The sequence below is a fragment of the Pygocentrus nattereri genome, chromosome 23 (assembly GCF_015220715.1).
Source record: "Pygocentrus nattereri isolate fPygNat1 chromosome 23, fPygNat1.pri, whole genome shotgun sequence".
NCBI lineage: Eukaryota > Metazoa > Chordata > Actinopteri > Characiformes > Serrasalmidae > Pygocentrus > Pygocentrus nattereri.
In genome coordinates, this window is record NC_051233.1 from 27,441,801 (window position 1) to 27,467,871 (window position 26,071).

General features: G+C 42.6%; 4 protein-coding genes and 1 long non-coding RNA gene across 8 annotated transcripts in view; 3 read left to right on the top strand and 2 right to left on the bottom strand.

Annotated features, from left to right (window-relative positions):
- gucy2d (guanylate cyclase 2D, retinal) overlaps positions 1-5,759 on the top strand; it is a 41,464-nt gene extending 35,705 nt beyond the window's left edge. For both annotated transcript variants that reach the window (XM_017700467.2, XM_017700476.2), the window contains 4 exons: positions 3,021-3,115; positions 3,227-3,312; positions 3,444-3,542; positions 4,409-5,759. In XM_017700467.2, coding sequence (XP_017555956.1) covers positions 3,021-3,115; positions 3,227-3,312; positions 3,444-3,528 — 266 coding nt within the window. In that variant the 3' untranslated portion in view covers positions 3,529-3,542; positions 4,409-5,759. The remainder of the gene's footprint in view (positions 1-3,020; positions 3,116-3,226; positions 3,313-3,443; positions 3,543-4,408) is intronic.
- Positions 5,760-10,506: 4,747 nt separating this feature from the next.
- LOC119262238 lies at positions 10,507-13,289 on the bottom strand. Its single transcript, XR_005129505.1, has 2 exons — positions 13,189-13,289; positions 10,507-11,599 (listed from the first exon to the last, which is right to left on the bottom strand). It is a non-coding gene; the product is annotated as an uncharacterized LOC119262238 (long non-coding RNA).
- si:ch211-284e13.6 lies at positions 10,771-12,892 on the top strand. The gene is made up of 2 exons (XM_017700488.2): positions 10,771-11,712; positions 11,871-12,892. The coding sequence occupies exons 1-2, from the start codon at positions 10,795-10,797 to the stop codon at positions 11,880-11,882; spliced, it is 930 nt and encodes a 309-aa protein (XP_017555977.1). The 5' UTR covers positions 10,771-10,794; the 3' UTR covers positions 11,883-12,892.
- Positions 13,290-13,309: 20 nt separating the features above from the next.
- On the top strand, positions 13,310-18,288 carry LOC108429036 (cullin-9). Of its 2 annotated transcripts, none has more exons than XM_017700501.2 (3): positions 13,310-13,491; positions 14,388-14,449; positions 16,893-18,288. In XM_017700501.2, the coding sequence occupies exons 1-3, from the start codon at positions 13,344-13,346 to the stop codon at positions 17,328-17,330; spliced, it is 648 nt and encodes a 215-aa protein (XP_017555990.1). In that variant the 5' UTR covers positions 13,310-13,343; the 3' UTR covers positions 17,331-18,288. The 2 variants fall into 2 exon arrangements, with proteins under 2 accessions (XP_017555990.1, XP_037389256.1); XM_037533359.1 differs by having other exon boundaries at positions 13,326-13,452.
- A 457-nt stretch (positions 18,289-18,745) lies between these two features.
- On the bottom strand, positions 18,746-23,895 carry si:ch211-284e13.5 (uncharacterized protein LOC793850 homolog). Of its 2 annotated transcripts, none has more exons than XM_017700523.2 (3): positions 22,898-23,895; positions 21,326-21,637; positions 18,746-19,660 (listed from the first exon to the last, which is right to left on the bottom strand). In XM_017700523.2, exons 1-3 carry the CDS (start codon positions 23,487-23,489, stop codon positions 19,098-19,100), a joined length of 1,467 nt encoding a protein of 488 aa, XP_017556012.1. In that variant the 5' UTR covers positions 23,490-23,895; the 3' UTR covers positions 18,746-19,097. The 2 variants fall into 2 exon arrangements, with proteins under 2 accessions (XP_017556012.1, XP_017556004.1); XM_017700515.2 differs by having other exon boundaries at positions 22,886-23,895.
- Positions 23,896-26,071: the final 2,176 nt, after the last annotated feature.

The window sequence follows — 26,071 nt, forward strand, 5'->3', positions numbered from 1 at the left end:
CCTGACAAATTGCTATATTGGCCCTGAACTGTTCAGTACACTGTCTCTGGCAAATTATCAGCTGATTGACTATATGAAATCACTTTTGCTTAGCATAACTGTCAAGTCTCAAAAGTTTACCTGCGGGACTTTTTTGCCTTTGTTGCAGTGTCACGGCAGCGAATGTAAACCTTATATCGTCAAAATAAACGCTCGTTTCACAGAATTCAGGTGCTCTACAAACATCACTATAGCAGCATCCCAAACCAGACATGTCAGTGTATTTGGATTACACTGTTCAGCTTTATTGTCCAATACAACCACCTCACATTAAACACCAGTCTAATTTATGCTAATTTATGCTATGCTATAATCTATGACAAATTTTCATTTGAAATTTCAGTTTTGTTCATGAATTAAGCACTAATCACTGGTGATTGTATTATTTACATGATATTCATTCAGCAGCATTATTATTTTTTAGTATGATTGCAATGATAGTAACAGACACACAGGGTTGGGCAAAATACTGAAAGAGTCAGTGATGGCTGAGCACAGAATACATTGCCCTAAATGTATTCAGTAGCATATTCCATTACAAAACCTATAAACCTACAGAGGAAATTCTGTATGTATTGGATTCACACTGTGCCTCGATATGTCTGGTTGGCAGTTTTCTTCATGTAATAATTCTCTTATTATGTTTTGTCAAAAATTCTTACATTCAAATGGAGATAAAAGTTCAGTCCACTGCTGCTCCCATAATCCCACTGCCCTGTCATGACCTAAGTCAACAATTTGCCATATCTCAATAACACATTTTTGCTAATTTGACGATAAAGTGTGTAGCTGTGTGATTCTCACTTAATAACGTGTAACTTGCCAGGGAACATATGTGCTAGTCCAGTACAATGCCAAAAATAAACTTATCAACAATGCCAAAGATAAACTTATCAACAATGCCAAAGATAAACTTATCAACAATGCCAAAGATAAACTTATCACTTGTGAACATGTCCAGAACTGAGGAGACTGTTCAGTTCAGTCATCCCTCAAAAGAGTTTACTAACACTCAGTATAACTGACTCACTCAATATAACGCTCAGTATGAACTTAACACTTGTGAACATGTCCAGAACTGAGGAGACTGTTCAGTTCAGTTCAGTCACTAACGCTCAGTATAACTGACTCATCATAGTGATTTATCAGTCTACTCAGGCTTTAGCAAAACTCCAGTGTTTGTAAAGAAGCTGTGCTTGAGTTATTCTTTAGAGTAAATCTAAACACTGTGCTGATTTTAAAATAGTTACTAAACAGGGTTATTTTAAAAGAGGTATATGTATACATCATCACTGTACAAAGAAAAATAAGTATCTCCAAAAACTATAACTTTACAGGAGAGGACAAAAATGTTCAGTTGTATGTAAGTTAATGCAAAGAGGTTTTACTCCAAGCTATTTTGGAACATTTTTATTGGCCCATTCATCATGAAATGTCCACACAATGTAAAGGACACCTGGCACCTGTGTTCAAATGATGAGGAAAAGTCAAAATTGAAATTTGAGTCCTTATTACTTCTTATTTTAGACGAAAGGAAGAACAGTGAATTGCAGACAGTTCCTATACCGACAGATGCTGGATGTACTAAGAAGTTCTACTGCAGTTTTATAGGTTACTCAGTTGTAAAAGTAAACATAAATGAACAAAAAAATATGGCACATTTTTATTTTATGTTTTATTTTTTCCAATATGTTAATTATCAGAAAATTTGCAACAGAACGTGAAAAAAAATGCAAAAAGAAAGAGTTCATATTTAAGTACAGAGGATAAACTAACTTATTTTAACTTAATAATCATCAAATTTGACCAGGGATATAAAAACCGTTGCACATTCTATGATACATGATATGATATGATATGATGATTACATATAATCAAGGTAAATATCAAGGTAAAAGAGGTCAGTTCTGATTACTGATTCCCTCAGGGAATGGTGGTTATGATTACAGATATGTGCAGGTGTAGACTGGGACTGGTTCAGGGTGGGTTTGTTCGTATTTGTTTGTAAAGGCAGGTTATGCAGTTATGCAGACTACAGACTGTCCATTGTTGGTTCTGCCAGCTAAACATGTCTGAGCCAGAATGGATCCTGTAGGCAGTACATATAAAGACAGTGATGCCTCCTAGTGGACAAATAGTGTCCACAGCACAAATACAACCATTTTATTTACCATCTAAAACAACCAGTGAACCTACAAATCTTGTCAGCCTTTATATGTAATGGAGATGATGGTAAAATTGAGGTATACATTGTTATATTATCAGAAATTTCTGAAATAGGTTTGTAGCCTTGAAGCAACATTGTGCGACAGTGGAGAGGATTGCTTGTAGCAAGTGAGGTGTTACTTGTGCAGCTGTCTCAGAGAACATTGTAGTTACTGTGTAGTTTTTCATTTCAGAATAATTTTGCTTTCTAATGTTTTTCCTTATTTTGGAAATCTAGCTTATAAAATATATATTATACATGCAGTAAATGACGTCTTGTAGCAGTCAGCATCCATGTTAACAAGCATCATTAGATTTGTTTAGGAAATGAAAGGAAATTCTTAATAGTTAAAAATGACTTGATTTTATTTATTTATTTATTTTTACTCCAAAAAGTTTTATCATAGCTTTTATAGATCAACACATTATGTAGTTAGTTTCATTCCAAATATTCAGTTAGAGAATCCTATTTAGTTTTGTATATAATTGTATCATATATAAATATATATATATATATATATATATATATATATATATATATATAATTTCTTTCCATTGGTTGCCTCAAAGCAGCGTACCCCAAAATGACCCCTGCATGTATTACTTCTGAAAGTTTGTTTTTGATTTTGGTCATCATGTCCATATAATGCATGAATCTAAGACTTGCATGCAATAGAGGGCTAAGAATATGATGCTTGTATGAAAGCATTAAGTTCCTAATCCGATGGAGTCTTTGTAAATTTGTATTTGTTTTTTTTTGTTTGCTTCACCTGCAGCTTACAGAATACATGTCAACATCAGCACAGTCCAGATTCTCCGAGATCTAAAGCTTGGATATAAAATAGACTCAAGGGGCAAGACGGAACTTAAGGTAAAACATAAATACAGACCCACGCAAAACATTCATCTACACATTTTCAAAGGTATATCAGCAGAAAGACTGTTATACAAATAATATGACCACAATCTCTCTCATGTCCAGGGTAAGGGAGTAGAGGAGACATTCTGGTTGGTCGGTAAAGACGGATTTAATAAGCCTCTGCCTATCCCCCCAGACCTTACAGCAGGGTAAGAGACCAGTGCACCCCCCCCCCCCCCCCTTCTGTTATCATCAGTTCACTCTTTATCAATAAAGGACAACATGTTACCAAACAACCTCCTGCATCACCATGCTCATAACTCACTGTGATGTCGTGCAGGGCAAGTAACCACGGAATCAGCCTGGAGGAAATTCCCGAAGACAGAAAGCAGAAGTTCCTGGACCGGCAAAAGAGGATGGGTTAAAAGTAAAACTTTAGGTATTTGATATTTAATTAATTACTCATTAATCTTTTGCGTAGCCACTTTATAGCAGTTCATAAATCAGAATCAGTCTGACCAATGTCTAACTGGCAAAAGAGCATTATGATAATACAAGTAAAAATACTGCCTTTTAAAAAGTGTAACATTCGTTAGGGAGACATAGAGATTCCAATGCTCTTTTTTCAGAAATGCCATGCAAACTGATACACCAAAGAATTATCCCCAAATCAATTCATGCAAAGGTTTTACATTCAAAAGTTTACATTCAAAAATTAAGACAACACCTGCCTTTCAAACTGATCATCTTACTGTAACACTAATACTATGGTAACCATCTTAAAATCCTCATTACAATGCATAGCTACCTTGACAGCTAGATACCTTATGTCCATTCGCCTTCTTTTCTCTGGAGGACTGGGTAAAAACTTCCTCTCTATTGTCTGTTTTGTGCTAAATAAATATGTCATTGTTTTATTGATGTAAGCTGAAGTAGGAGTCATTCTAGTGCTAGCTTGGCTGTATTGATTTGCCTATTAATCAGGATAGCAGTCAGGATTGGTTGACACCACAGGGATTCCCAGTGGCTGTATTTGCATAATACATACTGGGTATTGTGGCAGAACGTTGATTAATGAAAATATGATATCAAATTGAGCTCTTAAAAAGGCTACAAGACACTGCTCTGATAATACTGCGTAACATAGTAAGCTCCAGTTTTAGACTAGAATGTCCCTTTCAGCTCAACAGCTCATTATCAAAGCCTCCAGGAGTGGAACTACTGATCTGTGCAGGCCTGCTGCCTCCACGAATAGTTTGACCCCTCCGTTCTAATGTGCCTCCATGTTTCTTTGTTGCCCTCCAGGTGGTGATGCCCACATTCCCCCACTGGCCTCTATCAGACTGTCAGCAGTCAGTGAACGATTTAGGGCAATTTAGAGAGTGTTGAGAGGTAAGACGGGTGGCCTTAGAGGTATTTTTACCAATACCTCTACTATCCTCAACATCCTCCTCAAAAATGTGCAAAAAGGAGTTAAGGGTTCACCTCACAAGGTCATCAAGATCCTCCTTCAGTGTCTGAGCAAGTCTCTCAGTGTGAACCAGCCGCAGTCTGCCATGGATGACCACCACAGACGTTACACACCGGCTAGAGATTATACTGCAACGTAGCCAATATGATATTTAACACCTGTCAAATACTCTTAAACCCTACCTAACGCTGTAGTCAGTGTTTAAAGTCAGAGTCAAGAGGACGAAGGAAACAGAAAGATTCGATCCTGTTTACTTGCAAAATACAACATGCAGTTTGCCATGGAGGTTTATTCGCTCTGTAGATGTTTAAAGTCTCTTTTTGTAAAAAAAATGATAATAATAATAAAGACAAGCAAAAAAAATACAGATAACCAACAGAAAATAATAAAAAGGTGCTTATTTGTTAGGCATCCACAACTCATTATGTATAATTATGATTCCCAAAGGATTTAATACAAATATTACAGCTACTGAAAAACATATTTAAATGGTTCTTTAAATCACTTAGAATAAAAAAAAAATAGTAGGAGTTTCTCTCATTCGTACTCGTTTTCTAAATGTTTTGTTCTTTATGGAGATTTAGCATTACACAGTCTGGCTGAAGTCCTCCGGCTGGAGCTAGGTTTGGTCACCTATGTTCTGGATAACATACATTTGTCAGAAGACCAAGCAAGCAAGGAAAGATTCAGGTTCTTCTTTTAGCTCTCTAAATGCTGCTTTAGTGCTGGGACATGCAGCACACTATCCAAAAATGACTCTTTGTCATTTTGCCCAGTAAAATTACAGTCTCGTTGTATTGCTGAAGAAAATCCAGTGTTGTTTGATGGGTTCACCGAAGATGTTTTTATTGACTAACCATGTTTTTTTAAGACAATGTATGTAAACGAACTGCGACGTAGTCACTTTTTCTTATCATGAGGAAAGAACCACTGTATTGTACATCCCCTCTACAATGATGAGGCACAATATGGGTTCAAAGGAGCTGGTGAAACTATACAGGCAGCATCTCCTGCCACCTGTCTGTGCTCCTGTGCAGTGACGTACACTCACTAATCCTTCAGGTCCTTGAGCAGGCATTGTTTTGTATTACAAAAAACTGAGCTATGTTGCTGTAGAATATAGCTGCTGTTCAAACTGTACACCTGATGCAATTGTGTAAATAAAATGGGTTTTAGTGAAGTAGACTGCTTTGACTTCCTACATGTTCTAAAGCATAGAATGTGTCTTCTGAGAATTATAGTGAATCGGTCCCTCACATGTTAATGGGAAGCTTGATGTGTTGTAAATATCACTGGTTTAAAGTCAGAAATGATCCGAAATACACATACACAGTTTGCACTCTGTGTGGACTGTGTGGACATCTGATGAGTCGAGTGACAACAAAGATACTTTCAGAAGAGTTACATTTGCCATTTAATGTCACTGTATAACAGCAGGGGTACTTAAACGTTTTGTCTTGGGGGTACAAAGTGATCCAGAAACACAAAAAATATAGGTAGGTTTCAAATAAAGCTTGTAAATATAACATTACGTTATATTTGGCTACCAAAACCTACCAAAAAAAGTCGTTGAAAAGATTGAAATCTCCAGGTCAAATTATACATCTTGTTCATTTTGAAATGAAAAAAAAAAAAGTTCAGACATCTTCTGCAGGGAACAAACTTAAATGTGCATTTTTTCTTGCCAACTTTGTTGCAGTTTCATCTATTAAAACAAAAATGAAATGTGTCACAACTTTTGCACCGTTTTATTTCATCCAGCATGTTAAATTCAGCTAACATATCATAATTGTGCACTAAGAAGTACGGAGCCCTGCTGGTGACACCCTATATAAATAAAAATAATGTGTGGCCACGACTTAGTAAGGCGTGATCTCATTCTGACACCTTACTAGGTTGTGGCCATGACTTTTTCTCATCCATATGTCTTAATGAGTTGTAGCCACGCATTAGCATTATTTTAATTTGTATGGATGTCACCAGCAGGGCTCTGTAAAGATGTGCAGATGTGTGTGTGTGTGTGTGTGTGTGTGTGTTAACTCTTCACTCAGCAAATCAACAAAACATGTCATTTACCTGGGGCACTCAAACGTTTGCATATAATTGTAGTACAAAAACTTTGGGGTGAGTGGGTGGGGGTTCTGGTGGGGCCATATCAAATGTCCACGCTCTGGAAAAGTCCTGGTACATATCACTTAAGTATATTTACAGCAGTATGTGGGTGCATTATACACTTATTATTATGTATTACTGCTTATGTGTGACTTCACTTGTGCCAGGACAAAAGAGGTCTAGGCCAAAGCTGAGAGACTTTAAATCAGTATCTGTGTCAAAGATTAAGTGAGGACCAGCAGAAGGCTCCTAAAAGGCAAGCACAGCAATGAGAGAGAGAGAGAGAGAGAGAGAGAGAGAGAGAGAGAGAGAGAGAGACACAGCGACACAGAGAGAGACACAAAGAGAGAGACAGAGACACAGACAGAGAGAGAGAGAGAGAGAGAGAGAGAGGGGTCAAATTTCACTTTCTCATTAGCCATTCAAGCTAATTCTCGGATTCAGCGTCAGGTAAGGACTCCACATCAGACAGAAACGAGTTTCTACTTCTGTTTCTACTCCTAGGACCCGCTAACTGCTCACACGGGTCTGCAGTACATGGTTTTAAACGCAAGCTAACTTCTTCTTCATAACTCCAGCCTCACGTGAGCAACTGCTAGTGGGCCAAACCCGAGTCTGAGCTGAATTGTAATTTGCCTAGAAGTAGGGCAGGATGGCCCCGCCCCTCGCCCTAAACGAGCCCGCTGATTGGACGGGGGCGGGTTCTCATTGGTGGGAGACCAAAACGTGAGCAATCTGCGATTGGCCTTCGCTTTGATCTGTCAGAGCGCGAGTAGCGGCTTCAACAAGCCAAACCACAGTCAACACATTAAAGCAAGTGATGGTGGGAAAACGCAGCCCGAGTCAGCGAGAGAACAAACAGCGCTGCTCGCTCTGAACCTCTCAGGCTGAAAACTCAAGGAGCTGAAGGCGCCAGAGCGATGAATTCGGCTGCCTGCAGTCGGGCGTCCGGCTGATGTGCAGATATGACTCTTCTCGGTTAAAGCCAAGACAGGGCTGAACATATGCTCGGACTTCCCGGGATCACGATAACCGAAGGTAAAAAACTCCAGATGAATAGTGTACATCAAAACGAGGGAGGTGTCAGAAATGTCGGTGATGATTGATAATGCTCACATATGTCGTTACAGCTGTCATTATTATTATTATTATCATTATTATTATTATTATTTGTGCATGTGTGTTTTTTTTGCGCACCGTTCCTAAAAAACTTCCTGACACTCATTCATGTGTAAATCGCCACTGCGCTCGTCTCCTGTCGCTTTTCACGTGATGACGCTACCGGGCCTCTTCCACGGTCACGCGAGCGCTTCAACAGCAAACCCCGGTGCTCGTGTCTCGTTCACCGGGGCGGCTCGAGCTTCACGCGCACGGGTCTGGCAGCGAAGGCGGGGCCAGCCCAAATAATAAACGCAGGGAAGGGGGGGGGGTGGTGAAGGGGGGGGGGGGGTAGAAGAAGAACACAACAAACCCTCGAAATGTAGGCCACCGCGCGTGACCCAATTCCTCACGCGCACACACATAGCGAGTGTGAATGTGGAGCACAGCGCCCCCCCCCCCGCTCCTCCCTCCACCCCCCCTCCCTTCCCTCCTCCCTCCCCCCTCCTCGCGCCCAGGCGCGGATCCAGTTCTCGTGTTTTTTCTTCTCTCTGTGCGCCACAGCGATGTGGCGGGGTTTGTGCGAGTAAAGGGGGAAAAACAGAACCAAGTTAGCGTCTTCTGCGAATTTTCCGTTCCACCTTAAATGGCGCGGCCGCCACCATTCGAACAAGAAGCAGGCGAACTGACGTCATCCTCGCGCTTTTGCTGCCATTTAACGCGCCCGTTAAGTTAGCAGCACAGCAAGCAACAGTTTGAGCGGCTACCACAGCGCCCCCCTCACCCACCATCTCACTCCTCCTCCTCCGGCAAACCACAGTGTGCCAGTAAAAGATGTCAGGTGACCTCGTTTTTCGCCTCAGCGGCACCACAGCCCACTACGAACAGGAAACGGTTCAAACTGCTAGTCACGTCACGTTTGTGTCACTCAAAACCAGGCGCTCGTCTCAACTGCACAAACCCAGAACCTGAGCTCTGATCAGCTTCAGGGGGGTTTGGGTGGGGGGTCGTCATGTGCTTAGGTTTTAGGAAAGCTTCCACTTGGTTTACGGAGTAAGAACAGCCACCTTCCCTCTGTCAGTGGCCCCATCTGTTCAGACTAAATGGACGTTTGCTTCATGCTTAAGATTGATCTTAAGCTCAGTGTGTCGGGAAAATGCCAATGTCACATTTTAAACAGGACTCCAGTTTTCTTTTTGGCATAGTGTTTAGTCAGAGGTCGCGTGGCGATACTGTGTGATCAGCTTCTTTACAGACTGCTACAGGTTTGCAGTCGGAATCCATCTGAATGCTTCTTTCAGTACGTTCAGGGAGCACAAGCTCCCCAACGAAACAGCCTGAGTAGTCTTAGAGCAGAATGGCCACAGTCCACCATCAGCTGTGCTGAAAGAGTTTCTCTGCAATAGCATTTTGTTAACAGGCCCATATCTGAGACTTCTCTTCCCCTTGAGGTCAACTTACGACCTGCCGACCCTCTCGTTATTCCTTGTGATGAAACGGGCTGCTTTCTAACTGCCTTTTAGAAGGATATATGTAAATGAGCCACACTGTATTGGCAGCCCTTGTTTGAAAAGCAGTTCAGCCACAAACACCTCTTATGAAAGTGTGAATGTTGACTCAAAATGGGCTGAGGCTGAACAGTACATTTTTTCCATTTGAGCAGTGAGCCTTTTTAACCTATTCGTGAAGTAACCGAAAGAACTTTATTGAAGTTTACCAGTGGTTGAAGTCTTCAGATATTTTTGAGGCCGCTGTACGGACTCTAGACCTAATTACTACAAGTTAGTGGTTAAACTTGGAGAAGTCTAGTTGAGCTGAAATCAAAACTTGGGACAGAAAAGCACCGTATCATTTTTAAGTGCTGGGAAAGCTTCACTCTGGCTACTTTCTGTACCCGCAAAGAAAGGGGAGCGTGTTTTGCAGGTATCTGACACGTTTGATCACAGCGTACTCGCCAGGCCGCTCCCAGGCTTTTGTGGAGGAGTATCGGGTGTTCTTGGTTCTGGCTTTAGCCAGTGTGCTCAGAAGAGGAGATTGTGTGTGTGTGTGACAGATATTTTGTTTTGGGCCCCCTGGCGAAGGCGATCAGTCTGAGGCTGACCTACTTTTCTTCTTCACTTCATACCTGCAGAGCTATTTATACCCAGGACACACATGCACGCACACACACACACACACACACACACACACACACACACACACACACACACACACACACACACAGACACACAGACTCTCTCCCTCCCTCAGTGGTGTTATTATGCTGCCAGTCTGGCCCTAGGGAGACCGAACCCACCCAGCCACCCACGCTCTCAAAGCCCAAAGCCCAACCCTCGGAGGCCCCCTCTCTCTAAATACACTGTAAAAGGAGTTTTGGGGGCAGTGAACAGTGAATTGTCATTCGATACTCCTCTTTACCCTCGCCTTCCCAGACACCGGAAGTTTCTGTAGCCCCCTTTTCTCTTCTCAGATCCCATTTGTCTTGACATCAGCACGACAGTCGGCTTGTTGTGCGCAGGCTGGTTCACACAAGTTTGAAAAAAAGAAGGCAGAGCTGTATGGCTTAAATGGAGCAAGCGGCTCTGATAGTTGTAGAGCAGGGATCATCAAATAGCAGCCTGCAGGCCAAATCCTGCCTGTGAGCAGGTTTTCTCTCGCCCCAACCCACTTTCCAAAACCATTTTTTTTGTTCTGGTAAAATATGTGACAGGGTACACTACAGTAGCTTCAACTAGAGATGTTTATTTTGACTTATCTTAAAATTTAAGTGTCTGTAAAAGTTACCTGTTAAATAGAACAACAAACAAAAAACTTTTGCTGAAAATAAAGTAGGACTGTATGTTTGCAGCGCACAGTACATTTGAAACATGTTTCATTATTTCAAATTAACTGAGAGAAATGAAATACATGTAAGTTACCCAAGAAATGTTGATGATCAAAGTGTATCTACAGTCCTTTTGTTGTTTTTGTGGCTGATAGGAGACAGAAGCATCACTCTGCAGTTCTACAAATGGATGACAGAGGGCGCCTCCCTCCAGGTGGGGGTGGTGAGCCCAAACTCCCAACCTCGGCTATCCAACTGAAACCTGACCACGAGGTCAGGCAGGTACGGAGGGAACCAGGTGACCCGGTGACGTCCACGCATGTCCGTAAGGAAGATATCTCGGATGTGCCGCGCAAGGTGCCTCGCTTCAAATATGTGGACTTCCCCTCGCTGCACCAGTGCATCAAGCAACTATCTGTGCCACCCCTGGAGGGCTGGCTGGCCTCATGCCCTCTGGGAAGAGTACCATCCTGCCAGCCCAGCAGCCCCAAGGAAAAGGTGCCCAAGTTTAAGTATGTTGACTACCCTTCACTCTACCATTGCATTCAGCAGCTGTCCGTACCTCCATTGGAGATCTGGAGCTCGGGCTTGACAAGGCCTGGCTCTGGAGAGTCGGAGAGGGGCATGGCAGGGCAGAACACCTCTCAGATGCCTGGACACAGCAGTGAGAACCATCAAGAGGAGAGGGGGACTGGAACAAAGCAGCAGGTGTCCAAGGGTCCCGGTTCCAGAGTAGCATACCCAGAACTAGCAGCCTTGCAGCACCCAAGACACATTTTGCCAGACCTATCTTCAGAGTCAGGAAAGAACCATCATACAGATCCAGATGACCTGTCCCAGAAACCCTCTGGTTCCAGATTAGAAGTGGACAGAGTGGCAACAAGGAACGAGAGGGATGTCAGGCCATCGGTTATTAGTATGGTGCGCACACAACGCCAGAAACGTCACCTAGAACCAGAGGGATGGTCAAAGCGGGAAAAATGTCCGGATTCTGTAGAACACATAGAGCAGAAAACAGTTCCAGAGTCAGTGTGTCCTTTCTGCCAGCAGATGTTCACAGATCCTGAGGAGCTCTGGACTCACCAGCGCAGCCACAAAGACAAGGTGAACACATCTGGTTAAGTTCTTTATCTCCAACATACTGTATGTGACCGTGTTACCACTGGTGTTTGCAGTTTACTCTGTATGACGTGCTGCAGACACTTTTTTGGGGAAAGAACTGATTAAATTTAATCTAATGCAGTCCTGTTTGACATTTACAGAGACCACACTGATGACTCAGAAACTCATCGAAGATATCATTGGTCACCTGTTCAGTGACAGTCTGGCCTTGACCTATCAGCTTATTCCACATCTACAGGAAGCTCCTGACTGGCAAGGACTTCTCTGCTAAGAATGGTCATTCTGTCTGTTACAGTGTTAGCATTGGGGAGACCAAAAGACTGAAGACATATTAAACATATAACAACCTTTAGAACCTTGGGCAAGTACAAACAGCGGTTAACTGAACGTGAGATGTTAACAGGCCCAATGACTGGTTGTGAAAAAATGGACAGACACGCATACATACATGTCCCAGGCAAAGGTAATATTTGCTGTCCTTTATGACCAGTTGATGCAACACTGTTGGCCTATGGGCTTAAGTAGTGTAAATTAACTCTGGGGTGGGAGGATATCTGGTGAAACTAGCTTTAAGATCTGACAAAGATGCCAGGGTTTCCCATTTATGGGCTTTGCAGTGAAAGATACCTTATTACCTAGCCAACATTCATGAAACTCAGAGTCTGATGCCTCAACAGTGCCGCAGGCACAAGAATCGTCATAAAATAGTAGAGGTCCTCAGCCCATCCTATGGGACCCCACAAGGCCAGCAGCACCTGCTTACCTGGTCCAGATGTCTTGGGAATTCCAGAACTGGATTTGGGAACCTAGTGTAAACAAGACTTTCTCTCTGTGAGTTAAGATGATCCTACATTTGGGAAGCCAGGCCCAGAACAGGACACAGAGGCATTTGTGCTGGGGACACTGGGGGTTATAAGTATAGTATCTCGGGGTGATTATCTAGCTTCGGGTGCCTATCAAAAAGTGGCTATTGCATATGCTGCAACAAACATAGGCTTGTCGTTTGTTACCTGATCTTTTTAATCTTTGTATTTCTGATGTCTTTTTTTAAAGTGATTAATGTATGGTTGCTTAGAATTGATAGATTTAACTTAAGACTTATTAAACCGGTTTTCAAAATGTTTTCTTGTTTGTGTGCATTAAAGGTTTTTTTGTACAGAGATAAGTTCTGTTTGTTTCTGACACACACACACACACACACACACACACACACACACACACACACACACACACACAGACACACACACACAGACACACACAGACACATGTCTTTGTTCTTTCTCAATATTTGCATATGAACCTGTTTGACTGGTCTGGACTTTATGCAAGCCAGAGCATGTACTTCTTTATCAAAAACATATAAATATACAAGTCAACATACCGCAGCATCCTGAAATGAAATGAAATGAATGTTAAATTGAATTATTAGTACATTTCAGATAGTTTTAGAACACTTACCAGTCAGCGTAAGCTTGGGACTTTCCAGCTGCCCAGGGTTTTTCCTTAGAGACTAAAACCTCTGTGGTGCAGTCACATTCCTACAGTTCAGTAGCTCCCTGCAGCCAGGTCAGCTGTGATATTCACTCGTAAACAGCTCTTCCTTGTGTGCCCGGATGCCTCGGCGAGCTACCACGAAGAAGACAGCCAGTATTGAGAACACTGCTGTGGACGGCGGCGGCAGAGCAAAGAGGACCTGCCAGAGCAGAGTGGGTAAATCAAGAGGTAAAAAGAACAACACAGAGGAAACAGGAATGGGAACAGGTACTTTCTGTTAGTCGTGTAAACCTTCTTACGGATCTAACGTGTTGCTACCAAATGAGTTCATGAACTGAACAGATTAAGAAAGAATATAGAATATAAAATAGTTTAAGACATAGTTCTTAAAACGGATCCAAAAAACCTTCTTGAAAAGAATTGATCTCTATTGAAATAGTTCTTCATCAAAACAGGTTTCACTTTCGCTTGCAGTTTAATACGCCACTTATTGCCTAACCCTGCAGTTTAAGAACTCCTACTTAAACTATTTGGCTTCACAGCTCAGAGTTTACACTGTTCTAACACACACCGTTTGGAACAAAGGTTCTGTAGAGGTACATTTTTCATTCGTCAAGGTACCAACAACGTAAATGTACCCTCAGAAGTAGAGCAATGGTTTTGAGCTCCAACTGTGTAACTGTGTCTTATCCAGGAGAAAAATACATATTTGCACCTTGTCATAACCTATTTCCTTAAACCAAAACAATAAAACCGAAGGCTTGGGGACAAACGTGGGTGTGTGGAGTCAATACAACTTAAAAAATATAGCTGCAGTAGATTATGGTGCAGCTGTTCTCCCTAACTAAAGGTACTGAAGATCTACCCCCTAGGGTACCACCCCAGTGACGGTTCAGTACCTTTTTTCTGAGAGTGCACCTGATTCATGATATTTTATCAAAGCCTATATAAGTTAAAGCAGGTGTGTTACATAGGAAGGGAAAATGTGAAATGGGTCTCCAGGATTCTCAAGTCCTGCTGTAGCAGTCACATCAGAGTCTAGGGAGTCAGTCCTTTAAATACCATGTAAATGTTGATGTAGCAGTGACCGTATTCTGACTGCATAATACTTAATAATTTATTAATATGTAATAGTAACATCTGAACACCTCCATTTCTTTCAGGTAAATCATCATCAGTTATTGTGACTTATCCTCCCATCCAGGAAACTATCACGTTACTAAAGGTGAGTCTTCCCTGTTCTGGAGAACTGATCACTGCAGCTTTCACAGTCAATGTGCAAATGCATGTGCCTGTTTAGCAGGAGCCTACTGTCAGACGTAAGCCAAGGCTGTAACAATGAGTGCGTTTACCTGCACTTCATAATGTGATTACTGTAGAAAATCAGATTTTATCAGTAATTCGGTCAACACGTTTACGTGCTCTTGAGTAATCAGATAATGGGAAACTCCAGGACTACATGAGTAAGGCAGTAATCGGATATTTGCATTCCAACCGGCCAATAAAGTCACAAAAGATGATGTGACAAACATGCAGAAAAACTCTTCATGCAGTGGCTCTTTAAAAATATTGCGCCACTTTACCTGAAAATAAAAACATCATCTAAAAGATTAAGCATATTTAAATCTAAGAAATGTGAAAGAAATCCAAGTAAGAGTACACATGCACTGGGAAATTGATTACTGAGCTAAAATCCAGCTCTTTATCGGATTTCTTAATATTACTCACTTAAATCTAAGAAAGTGGATTATGCTGTTTAATGACCATTTGAATAATCTGATTATGATCAGATTATTAAGTGCATGTAAACACACTCCGTGTCAATAGGCATTGAAAAATATCTGCAACTGTATCAACCCTTTGATTTTCCAAGCATCTCTTTATTCACTGTCCTTTGTGGAAACCACAGTCAGTGGATCAAACCTAGGCCCCTAGGTGCATCCCATTAGTAAAGGCTGAGGTTATGCTTGTACACACACAAAATTACTTTTAATAAATCAATTCTAAATCTAAAAGATGTGATTTTTGGAGGAGGATGGCCCGGCAGGCTTTGGAAAAATCCTATCTTTTATTTATTTGGAGCTAAACCTAGAGTTGCGGGTGCGGGAAAAATCGATTCTTAGATGCATCGCGATGCGGACGATTCTGAATCGATTCACAAACGTCAAAAATCGATTTTCAGAATTTTAATTTATACCGTAACGACGGAAATTGACGGAACGCAAAGGAAGTTGGAAGTGGGTAAATGCAACGCCCGGACAGTCTGTCCGACTGGTACCTCTGCATTAAAAGCCAGGTTAGGTCAGGAGTCACAATGTTCAGAAAAGCCATTTTGTCCTTTCAACAAAAGTCAAACCACCTTGGGAACCAGATCATTTAATGCCCACTATGTCTCAGTGTGTGCGAATGTCCTAGTATAAGCTAAAGATGATGAACGGAAACACAGACTTACCTTGCTCTGCTTCAGCTCAGCTATAGCCGCTTTCCTCCCGTCTCCGCCAGGAAACTTCCTCAGAAGTAGAGCAGCTTGTTGTAAAATGTCTCTCATCGTTTGGCTGTTTTACGAGGCTGGAGGCACCAAATGTAGCGTTAAATGCAGCACCATTTAAGGCGGAATGGGAAAATACGAAAGAGAAGCGACTTCAGCTTCACAACTTTTAGTGTTTGACAGTCTCTCACTGTAGATTTAACATTCCAGGAAACCAAATGCGCTGCTTATAAATGCAAATAAGTCTCCAAATGTTCGTCTGAGCTAAATCTCTCTCTACTAGCCAGGAGAGACCGTGTTGCTAAGTGACCTGCAGTCTCGTTGAGAAACGGGGCTTTCGCACTGTGCTGCTCGCGTCCCGTCTCACAGATATTTTACTGACACAGTGACCCCCGACTCTCTCCATCACGACTAAATCCGGAGTTATAAAATCACTAAAGAAAACGGGCAGGACGGCTGTAACATGCTGCGAGGACGTCCATTATCACAGGATCTTATTTCACCCTAACAGTGCATTTTATCACAGATGAGTGGCAGAAGCGTTTAATGAGCTCCAAACATGAGCATGAGAGTCTTCCAGTTCACTAACCACACTACTTCCAATGGGTTTATTAATAAAAGATATTGGAAGTAAATTCATGATGGATCATTACACATACTACAAAGTGCCAAGTCGTCACACAGTGAGAAAAAAGAAATCCTGTACAGAAAAAAGACGCATCGATAATCGTTTTATAATCGCACCGTGGCTCTGTGAATCGTAATCGAATCGAATCACGAAGTGCCAAGAGATTCCCACCCCCTACTAGTGAATAGAGTCAAGACATTAACACATCAAATATTGAAATCTAATCGAATCTTCACCTCACCACTGAAAACAGTATTGAACCTGAAAATATGTGCATTGTTACGCTCCTAGTGCACAAGCATGTATGCAGCGTACATGGCGTAAGCGTTACCATATTAAAAATAACATTGAGATATTCATGCACTCCTTATTATATTGTCTCAAGACACCACACTGAATCAAATTTTACATTTTGTGTATTGTTATGTCCTTAATATAGAGATGAATATAAAGATTCATATGAAAAATTACTGGTTCAAAACTCTCTTTCTAGAGCTCCCCTGTTCTGCACATTTTAGCCTTCTCCCTAACCAGTGTCCATCTCCTTTACAGTGTCCAGACTGTGCATATCCATTGAAGCCTGTACTGGATACAGCAGGAATTCGCATGCCACTGCTGCAGTGTCTGCAGTGTCCAGTGGGCCAGCCCCTCTGTGAACAATGTCTGTACCCATGCTCGAACAACCCAGACAAGAGCACCCCCACCTGCACCAACAGCTCCTGCCAGCTTGTCTCGGTGTTGCTCACCTGCGCTGAGGTCACAGACCCCTCGAGCAGAGTAATGGGCTGCCCGCTGTTCCGTGCCTGCCCCAAGTGTCACAGTCTGATGATGCACGAGGGGGGGTGCAAGTATGTTGCTTGTGTGAACTGCCAGCACAGATACTGTTTTATCTGCCTAGAGAGCACAAAGGAGTGTAGAAAGGATGTAGGCAAGTACTGGTTACTGACCTGCTCCAAACCAAGAGCAGCCAGGCAGAGATTCCAAACATGAGGAGCTGCACCTCTCAGCACGAGGGCCTTCGGTTTGCCCCCAAAAAAGTTTCAAATCAACCGCTTTTAATGGGAATTTTGAATTCACCATGAAAGAACATCTGAAATGAGGGAAATTTCTGAGGTGATTTTAGCTCTGATGACCCTTTGGCAACACTACAGATTGTAGTGAGTCTGGCTGGAAAGAATTCCAAAAACATCACTGCAAACTGGTTTTGAATTCACTCCAAAATATTCCAATAAACGCCCACGATGTGTTTCTTCTCTGTAAAGTGATTCACAAACTATGTATTGGTCTCTAAAGCCTTAGACTGACAAATCAAGTAGAGCAGAAATGATGTAATTTTGAACATCTGGAAACTTAAAAGCTGCATGATGTGTAGATGATTTTGACATGTTGTGCTTTAAACTTACAAAGATAGTAAAAGGAAAAATCGAAATCCTCCGGATTTCCAAAATAAGTAGTGCAGATGAGCTTGTAATGCACAAATCGACACGAGGATTCAAAATTACTATTAACAATAACGGCATCAGATTAACTCCATTCAGAAAATCCAAAATCAAATTACACTTAGTATAAAGTCAAATTAACAAGACACTTCCTCATAATACACTTCTTAGTAATCATCCTTAGAGAAGGCTACTTAATTTACAGCTCTAATCCAGGCCAAAGCTCTCCAGGACCAGATATGGGCAGCCCTGCATTAAAGATCTTCCTGATCTGAGAAAAGAAAAAAAAAAACTGCAGAAATCCACATCTGGCTTGACAAACTTCTCAAGCTAACCTTAAACTGCAGTATGAGATCAATCCCACTAGAGGGCAGCCGGAGCACCTTTTGAATTCGTTCCAAATGAAACTCAATGTTTGGTATGTGCTGAGACCAACACACTGGAGCCAGTTCAGTTCAAACATTTGTATTAAGATCTGGTATAAGACATTAATAAACACTGGAGGTCAACATGTTCAGAGTCAAATTCTTGTTACCAGGCACTTGCATACATCTGAATTAGCAACAGTACCACTGAGCCCTGAGAGTGCCGTCACTGGGAGGGAAAAGAAGTCAGGGTCCTTTTGTCCAGCAGTCCTCCCCCAGACATGACTTAACTAGAAATAAAGTAAAAAGAAAGCTTGAATACTTTTCAGTATGAAACTGTGTCTTGCCCTGTTCATATACAGTTGTATGCAAATGTATGCCTGTTAAGTTTTTAACATTTTGCCGATTTTCAAGTGAAAATAAGTAAAACACACAAACGCATCTACAGGGAACAGCTTTAATGTGGTATTTTTAGTGCACAATTTCTATTTAATTGCTGATTTTAACATATTGGATAAGCATAACATATGAAATGTGCCTTTACTTTTGCACAGGGCACATGTTCCATCTTATCCCCCCCCCCCCATGTTATATTCAGTGAATAAACAGTAATTGTGCATTAAAATGTGCAGACATGTTCTCTGTAGAGGATACTTACTTATTTTCACTGAGAAAATCTACATGTCTGACCAGGGGTGCACAAACTTTTGCATATGACTGTATATGCTATATAATACACAAATGGCCAGCCATGTGACTGCCTTCCTGACAGTAATGTGTCTTACAAGGAAAATACTAAACTAAATCTTCAACTGTATGTAAGATTATTACAGCAGATTTGAGGAAAAACTGACTGTATTTCTTGATACAAACTTTTGACACACAAATAGTTTCAGAAATTAGAGGCGAGGCTGTAACTGGTGTTTTTCTGCCTTTACACAATCCCTAAACATTCACATCTGTCCCCTGGCATGTGACCTCTGATGAAACTTCAGCCCCCCACAGTTGCGGAAGGTTTTCCCGCACTGCCCACACTGGTACGGCATCTCCCCTGTGTGGATGCGGAAGTGACGCTTTAGTGCCCATGAGTGGCGGAAGCGGGCGCTGCAGACGGTGCACACATATGGCCGCTCGCCAGTGTGGATCCTCTGGTGAATCTTCAGGTGCTCCATGCGGTTGAAGTCTCTGCCGCACTGTGAGCAGTGGTAGGGGCTCCGTCCCGGGGGGAACAGGCTGCGCTTGGGCCCCCTGTGGTGATGGCCGGTCTGTTTCGGGTGCATGAGGCCGCGGTGCCGGCGCAGATCCTCCTGCCGACTGAAAGACTGACCGCAGACCTTACAGACATGCGAGGGGGCTGAGCCGTGAGCAGGGTAGAGCTGATGAGGAGCCTGACTGGAGAGGGAAGAGGCGTCTCTGTGCGAATGTGGTGGGGCGGGGAACGGGTCTGACTGGCTGGGAGCAGCAGAAGTGAGGAAGTCTAGATCTGGGATCTCTCCTGGGAAGATGGAGGGATCAGCTGATGGAGAACGAGACACATTAAGCACATACAAATTTACTGAATGATTACCATTTCTCACTGACACACCACATTGTTTTTTAAATCAACTATATCAACCATTTTAAATCAGCCATAAAAATGTATGTAAAAATACCATGTTTAAAATGTCCCAAGTGGCCAGTGTAGTGTTTTCCTTTGGCAACTGTAGTCAGTCAGCAGCCCGTCCATGTTCTCCACCCTCACACACACACACGCATATATATATATCCTTATTGGTCCTTATTAGTACAATGCAGACACACACACACACACACTCACACTCACACAGCAGGCCATGTAGGAGAACAGAGTGAAGGACACAGCACCTCCACACTTTTATTCCCCATGGGTTCGCACCCCCACTATGTGTGTGTGTGTGTGTGTAGGGGGGGGGTGTACGGTGTGAGGTCACTGAATTCACTGAATACACTGTTATTTTATATGATCTTCACGGAAAATGAGCAAAGGCCGAGGAATCTGAGGTTTTGGTAAACACCACACAACGGCAAAACAAAAAATGCCATGAATATAACCCACTGGTCCTGAAACAATTATTAGGTATTAAAACAATCAAGAAATACTGTCAACTGCCAAAAGCTGTTGATTTTATTGTTCATATTTTCATCTAACCTAGATTGATTTAAGGACTTTACCTGAAATGGGCAGCAATACAGATATAGTGCTGTACCAACGTGAGACAATTGAGAAAGATAAATAATAATTATGGCAAAAATGTAAAAAGGAAGAATATAAATATAAAAAATAAATATAAATAAAGAATAGCTTATGCTTATCTTATCGATTCAACAATATTTTCAACCACTGAAAAAGAAAAAGATCCTGGTGTTGCTTCTAAATCAGCAGAATGGTCAGTAAATGGTAGCTTTCCCTGCTCCCAGAGGACGCGCAGTTCATACTGTAAGGGATTCACCAGCACGAACCAGAGTTACTGTTACAAAAATCAGGGGGGAAAAAATAAATAAATAAAATCCAAAAATTACAATACTAACAAGTATTTAGCAGCTACTTCAAAAACTATTGAATGTTTGGCAGAAGGTCCCCTCACAGCATTACATTCGCTGGCTAGCTCACCATGTACTGGTTAACTTCAACTACGACTCATTTTGTAAACAATTATCAAGTAAAATAAAGACGATCTGCTCTCTCTAAAAACATTCACACATCATTTGTCTAGTAAATGAGCAAAAATAGCAAAAACATTAAACATGGGTTAATGAAACTGCAGCCTAGAGAGCAAACATGTTAATCTGCATATTTACTACCTCACTGCTTTCTAGCAATTGCTTATTACTAAATGTAAGTACTACAGTAAGTCACTGTAAACTACTGGAGCTCAAAATTAAGCAGTAGCTTCGACTGTCAAACCTTTTATTGTTACACTTGGTCAGATTTACAGGCCACCTTTATGCCTAATAACTGATCATCAGAGGATTCATTCACACAAATAACCGAATATCAAAAGATTAGTTTGTTTGCAGTCCTATAACCCATAGAACTGAAACTATCACCTAAACAAGCAGACAAGTCACGAGTTTCCCATCATTTGGATTAGACATGGTTTCGTGTAACATAACCTGAGACAGGAAAATGTTCTTGGTAAGACGCATGTTGCGCCACACTTACCCAGAGTGTTGCTGACAGAGGAAGTGAATGAGTTCGCCTGAAGCTGCAGCTGCTCAGGCCTCCAGTCGTCAAGTAATCTTGACTGGGCCAGTGAGAGGCAGTCTGAGCCAAAGCTCTCTTGCTCAGCAGAGTCGGGGCCATTGCACTGCTCAGTCTTCTCCACCTTCACCGGGACCTCAGACACTGCAGTGCCAGCGTCGAGCATCGCAGTCTCCTCCATCAGAGCTGATGCTGCAGGATCACTGGCTAGTCTCACACATGTCTGCTCAAAATGGGAGTTTTCTTGCATGCTGCGATGGTCATCTTTTGTGCCTGTGTAAACACAATGGGAGCTGTTTAAGTTCACGTTCTGCATTTAACCCGACAGCAGCACTTCCCGCTCTGGTCCTGGAGCACCTTACTTACTACACAGTTTTCCCCAGTGTAGTCTTTGCTAATTACACCTGCCAGTTAGGTCTGCCGCATCACGATGCCACCAAGCTGGGCGAATGGAAGCGCCACCACATCCTTCACTGGACAGCTAAAGGCGCCTGGAGGAGAACGCTGCCCGTTCTGTTATGCCAGCTAACAGACACGCACTCTGGCCAACATCACGCTGAGCGGCGGGAGAGGAATGGCCACATGACCATCTGACACATCCAGAGAGAGCAAGGCTAGAATGTTCTCTTGAAGTTCTGATTGACGAGGGACTGAACTCGTGGTTAATCAATGACACTCCTGACAGAAACAGATCAGCAGTTTAAGACTCCCGCCCCAATCCAACCACTCAGTCTTTTTTCCTCCAATTTAGTCTTTACCAGTTCCGGCTGGTCATCGCCAATTCACCCTGTCCAGGTCAATAACAGGCCCAACGTTTAGATGGCTACACGACTTGGGAGCCTTTATTCTACACTACTCTTTGTGCAGAACAGAGGATCAGTACGAAAGACCAGAGAGGCCATGAGATATTACCATTATTATTATTACTACTATTATTATATTATGTGACTATTTTTTGTTATTTTGAGATAACGAGTTAATTAGTTTTTGTTTCTAGCAGTATCTGAACTCAGGACTGGCTTTCTCTCTAACCTACTGGTAACTAGCAAAGATACTTTCTCTAGACAGACAAAGCGCTTCTTTTAAGTCTGCTAAATGCTGTAAATGTAATTATCTTGTTCTCTCGAGATAACAAAGTTGTTATCTTTAGATAACAAGTTAATATTAACTTCTTGTTAACTTCTCTCGCTATCTCAAGATAACTATCTTGAAATAACAAGTTCTCATAATCTAAACAAGTTACTTATCTCGTTGTCTGGAGATAACACAACTGTTATCTGGAAATAGTGAGTTACTTCTCTTGTTTCGTCAAGATAAATCCAGAAAATCAGCGACGGCTCTCAGTGTGTCTGGATTCTGTAGATCAGTGTTTATGCTGCTCTGTTTTGTGTGAGGTTTGTGTGAGGAGGACTCAGGCTCAGGACTGTGAACCTGCTCTTTACCAACACCCAGGGTCGTAATCCAGGCTGTGTCGAGCCTACTGACCGTTATTATATCACCGGTTCAGGTAAAAAGGCTCACCTGCCAACTCACTTTTAGCCTCCTGGTGTGCGCTGGACTCCAGATGTGCGCTGGACTCCTCCTTGGTCAGTAAATCTGGCTTCAGGTCCTGCGTGCAGACGCGTCCGTCCTCTCGGATCTCGCAGAAAGAGCTCCCCTCATATCCGTTCGCTTCACGGGACGCACCCACTTCATATTTTCGTTTAACGTCTGCCAAGCACTCGGCCATCCGCTCGGGACTCAGATCCACGTCGGCAGGCGCACTTGCCTGGTCGTGAACCGGCTGAAGCCGACTACCGGCGGAGAGACTCGCATCGACGGCGATCATCACCTGGGCTTGACGCTGCGCCTCCGCCAGGCGCTCGCGCACGGCGCGCAGCTCGGTCTCGGCGGCGCGCAGACGGGACTCGAGCACCTTATTGTCCCGGAGGGTCTCGTGCATCTGGTCGCGCACGTCCCTCAGCGCGTGGCCGACCAGTTTGGACACCTCGACCACCGCGATTTCCACGGCCACGCCGAGCGCGCTCTGAATGCTCGCCGTCAGCTCCTCCCGGAACGACAGCGAGAGCTCGGCCACCAGAGCGGAGCCGCCGCTGCCGCCGGGCGAGGCTTGGTCGCCGGACATCACGGCCTTCTAACGGTTCACCGAGCTGCCTCTTAAAACTCGAAACGACGCGCCTGGAGCCGAATTACACACAGTCTCCCCCCAAAGACGACATATGTCACCGTTCCGTCCTCTAGAGGCGCCGAGACTCTGATTTCTGCCTCAGTGACTTGTTTCTGCCCCTCTTCCTCCTCGGCGCTAACTCCGCTCACAGGACTCGGTCAGCCAGCCGGTTAACGGACGGGAACGCAGCGCGTTTCACCGGAACAGAGAAAAGCGCAGATGTACTAAGTTGGCCTGAAGCCCATTTTTGCCCAGTAGCCACAGGCAGGTCGTGTTTTCCCTACGAGCCTCGGTATTAAAGTCATTTAGAGCCGTTAGCTTCTGTTTGCTAAGATGCAGTTAGCCACTTAGCTTTCATCCTTCTCGTCTTCCGGTTGACTAACCGGAGCCCCGCCCATTAAAGGCGCATCGCGCTGGGACGTAAAGGGAAATTCCACCAAATTTCTAAAATTTCTAAAAGAAATTCAGTACTTGAGATGCAAGCGGAGTTACTCTGAGTTCAGAGTCAAGCAGAGTGTCTTTGGTTTGGCTGAAGTTGAGGCCAGGTGTAACTCTGTGTGTAATTCTGTTGGACCAGTCATGCGACATCAAGGGCTCGCTGGGTTGAAACGGTGCCTCAGTACTGTCCAATATGAGTGATACTTATTAGTCCCACAGTGGGGAAATTTCACCTCCGCATTTAACCCATCTGTGAAGACACACACACACACACACACACACACACACACACACACACACACACACACACTGCACAGGGAGCCGTTGGGAGTTAGGTGTCTTGCTCAAGGACATCTCAGTCATGCACTGTCAGCGCTGGGGCTCGAACCAGGAACCTTGCGGTCACAGGGCCAGGTCCCTGACCTCCAGTCCACAACTGCCCCCAATATACTGGCTGCAAACTGACCATATTATATTTAATACTGAATTATGAATATACCGAGGGGACTAATAGGATTTGACATAGGAATATATTTACATATTTAAAAAAAAAATCATAAGACGAAAAGGTCTGGTTTAATTCTTATTAGTTCTTGGCATAAAAATACGAAAGTGAAACTGCATATTTTGTAGCCTACTGTGAAGATGTTTTTCAGCATCCCCGTTCAGAATCAGTATTTAATCACTTGAAGTCCAGATTTAGCCAAATACAGCATCTCAGTCACCCCGCAGAGAGCTGGTGACACAGCCTGTGCATTTGTACCAAGTGTGGATGTTCATACTGCAGGCTGGAGAGTAGAAAGATCTGTGAGAGACATCGATTCACTCCCGAAAATGAAAGTGCATTTTTATCAACAAGAGGAAAAATAAGCGTTTATTAGCGATCTTGTATTATCTAATATTCATGTGGCTATTTTACAAATGTTCAGGTATACTTTAATTTCTTGGAGCAGATATTTTGTTGTAAACATGTGCTTCCTCTCACTGGTCCTGGATGCTCCTGCATTAAAAAAAGATAATCAGTACTGCTGGACATGCAAGTTATCCTGGGAACGTTGACACTATCATCCTTTTTTTTTGATAATTACAGCATTTACTCTCAGTATGTATCTCCAGGAGGACCAAGAGACTCTTCAGAAAAAAGGGGAGAATAATTTCTGAAGATCTGTATGATGTTTGTAAAATGATGAGGCACCTCCTCCATTTCTGACCCAGTGCTGCTCCTTTGCTGGTCCATTACAGGATCCCCCACCCAATCAGAGGCAGTAACAGGAGCCTTCCTTGTGGTTAGATGTAATAATGTAATATTTATGTGGTTTCTATACATATTGATTCATATTCTGCACAAAAGGATCATCTAGATTTACACCATTTTGGGGTTTTTCTCCTTCACCTGCTGCCATGCGTGTGTTACACATGTTCCTTCTAAATGTCATTGTTTCAATGGAGCAATGAATACAATAGGTTTATATGAAATACTGCATTTAATCTAATCATACATCAGTTCTCAATTATATGGTATTTCTTCATTATTTCTGAAGTTCAGTCAAGACGGGAGAGTATTAGGACAGACAGTGAATGCAGTTACTTTAATCTACAGTATGTTATAGTGCTTTATATTGTAAGGTTAAAGTCTTCTGTTCAAATATTAAGTATTATTTGTATTAAATGTTTTTGGCTTGCCTAAAACAAATGAAACCAGAGATGTTATAGAAGAGGAGACTTTTGACTGCTTGAAATACGTATGAAAGTGAAAGCTTGTAACACTCAACAAGTCCCAACTTTCAGTATAAATATCCAATCACTTTGCTAGTTACGCTGCCAGTGGGGAAAGCCCCCCTCGTAGTGGAGATCTGCACAAGCGCGGTACTAGAACAACCTGAAGAAACATGTTTTTTGTGCATTTTTGTCCGATTTTGTCAGTGATTTCAAATATGTTTTAAAATCAGCAAGTTGGCCCTCAGTTTTGAGTATTTAGGCCTCTCCCCTTTCAAAGTCATAGGAGTCTGGTCTTATATGTTGCCAAGACGGCCACTGAGTGAACTGACTTTCCTATAAGGAATTTGATAGAACCCACTGATCCTTGAGTGAACTGTTTGGCT

Excerpts from the sequence above, each read along its gene's own strand:
- LOC108429036 (XM_017700501.2), top strand. The coding sequence starts at position 13,344 with ATGCCTCGGCGAGCTACCACGAAGAAGACAGCCAGTATTGAGAACACT. Across the intron at positions 13,492-14,387 it reads GGAAACAGGAATGGGAACAG|GTAAATCATCATCAGTTATT; the intron begins GTACTTTCTGTT and ends CATTTCTTTCAG. Across the intron at positions 14,450-16,892 it reads AAACTATCACGTTACTAAAG|TGTCCAGACTGTGCATATCC; the intron begins GTGAGTCTTCCC and ends TCTCCTTTACAG.
- si:ch211-284e13.6 (XM_017700488.2), top strand. The coding sequence starts at position 10,795 with ATGGATGACAGAGGGCGCCTCCCTCCAGGTGGGGGTGGTGAGCCCAAA.
- si:ch211-284e13.5 (XM_017700515.2), bottom strand. The coding sequence starts at position 23,489 with ATGTCCGGCGACCAAGCCTCGCCCGGCGGCAGCGGCGGCTCCGCTCTG. Across the intron at positions 21,638-22,885 it reads GGCTAAAAGTGAGTTGGCAG|GCACAAAAGATGACCATCGC; the intron begins GTGAGCCTTTTT and ends GTGTTTACACAG. Across the intron at positions 19,661-21,325 it reads CTCTGTCAGCAACACTCTGG|CTGATCCCTCCATCTTCCCA; the intron begins GTAAGTGTGGCG and ends GTTCTCCATCAG.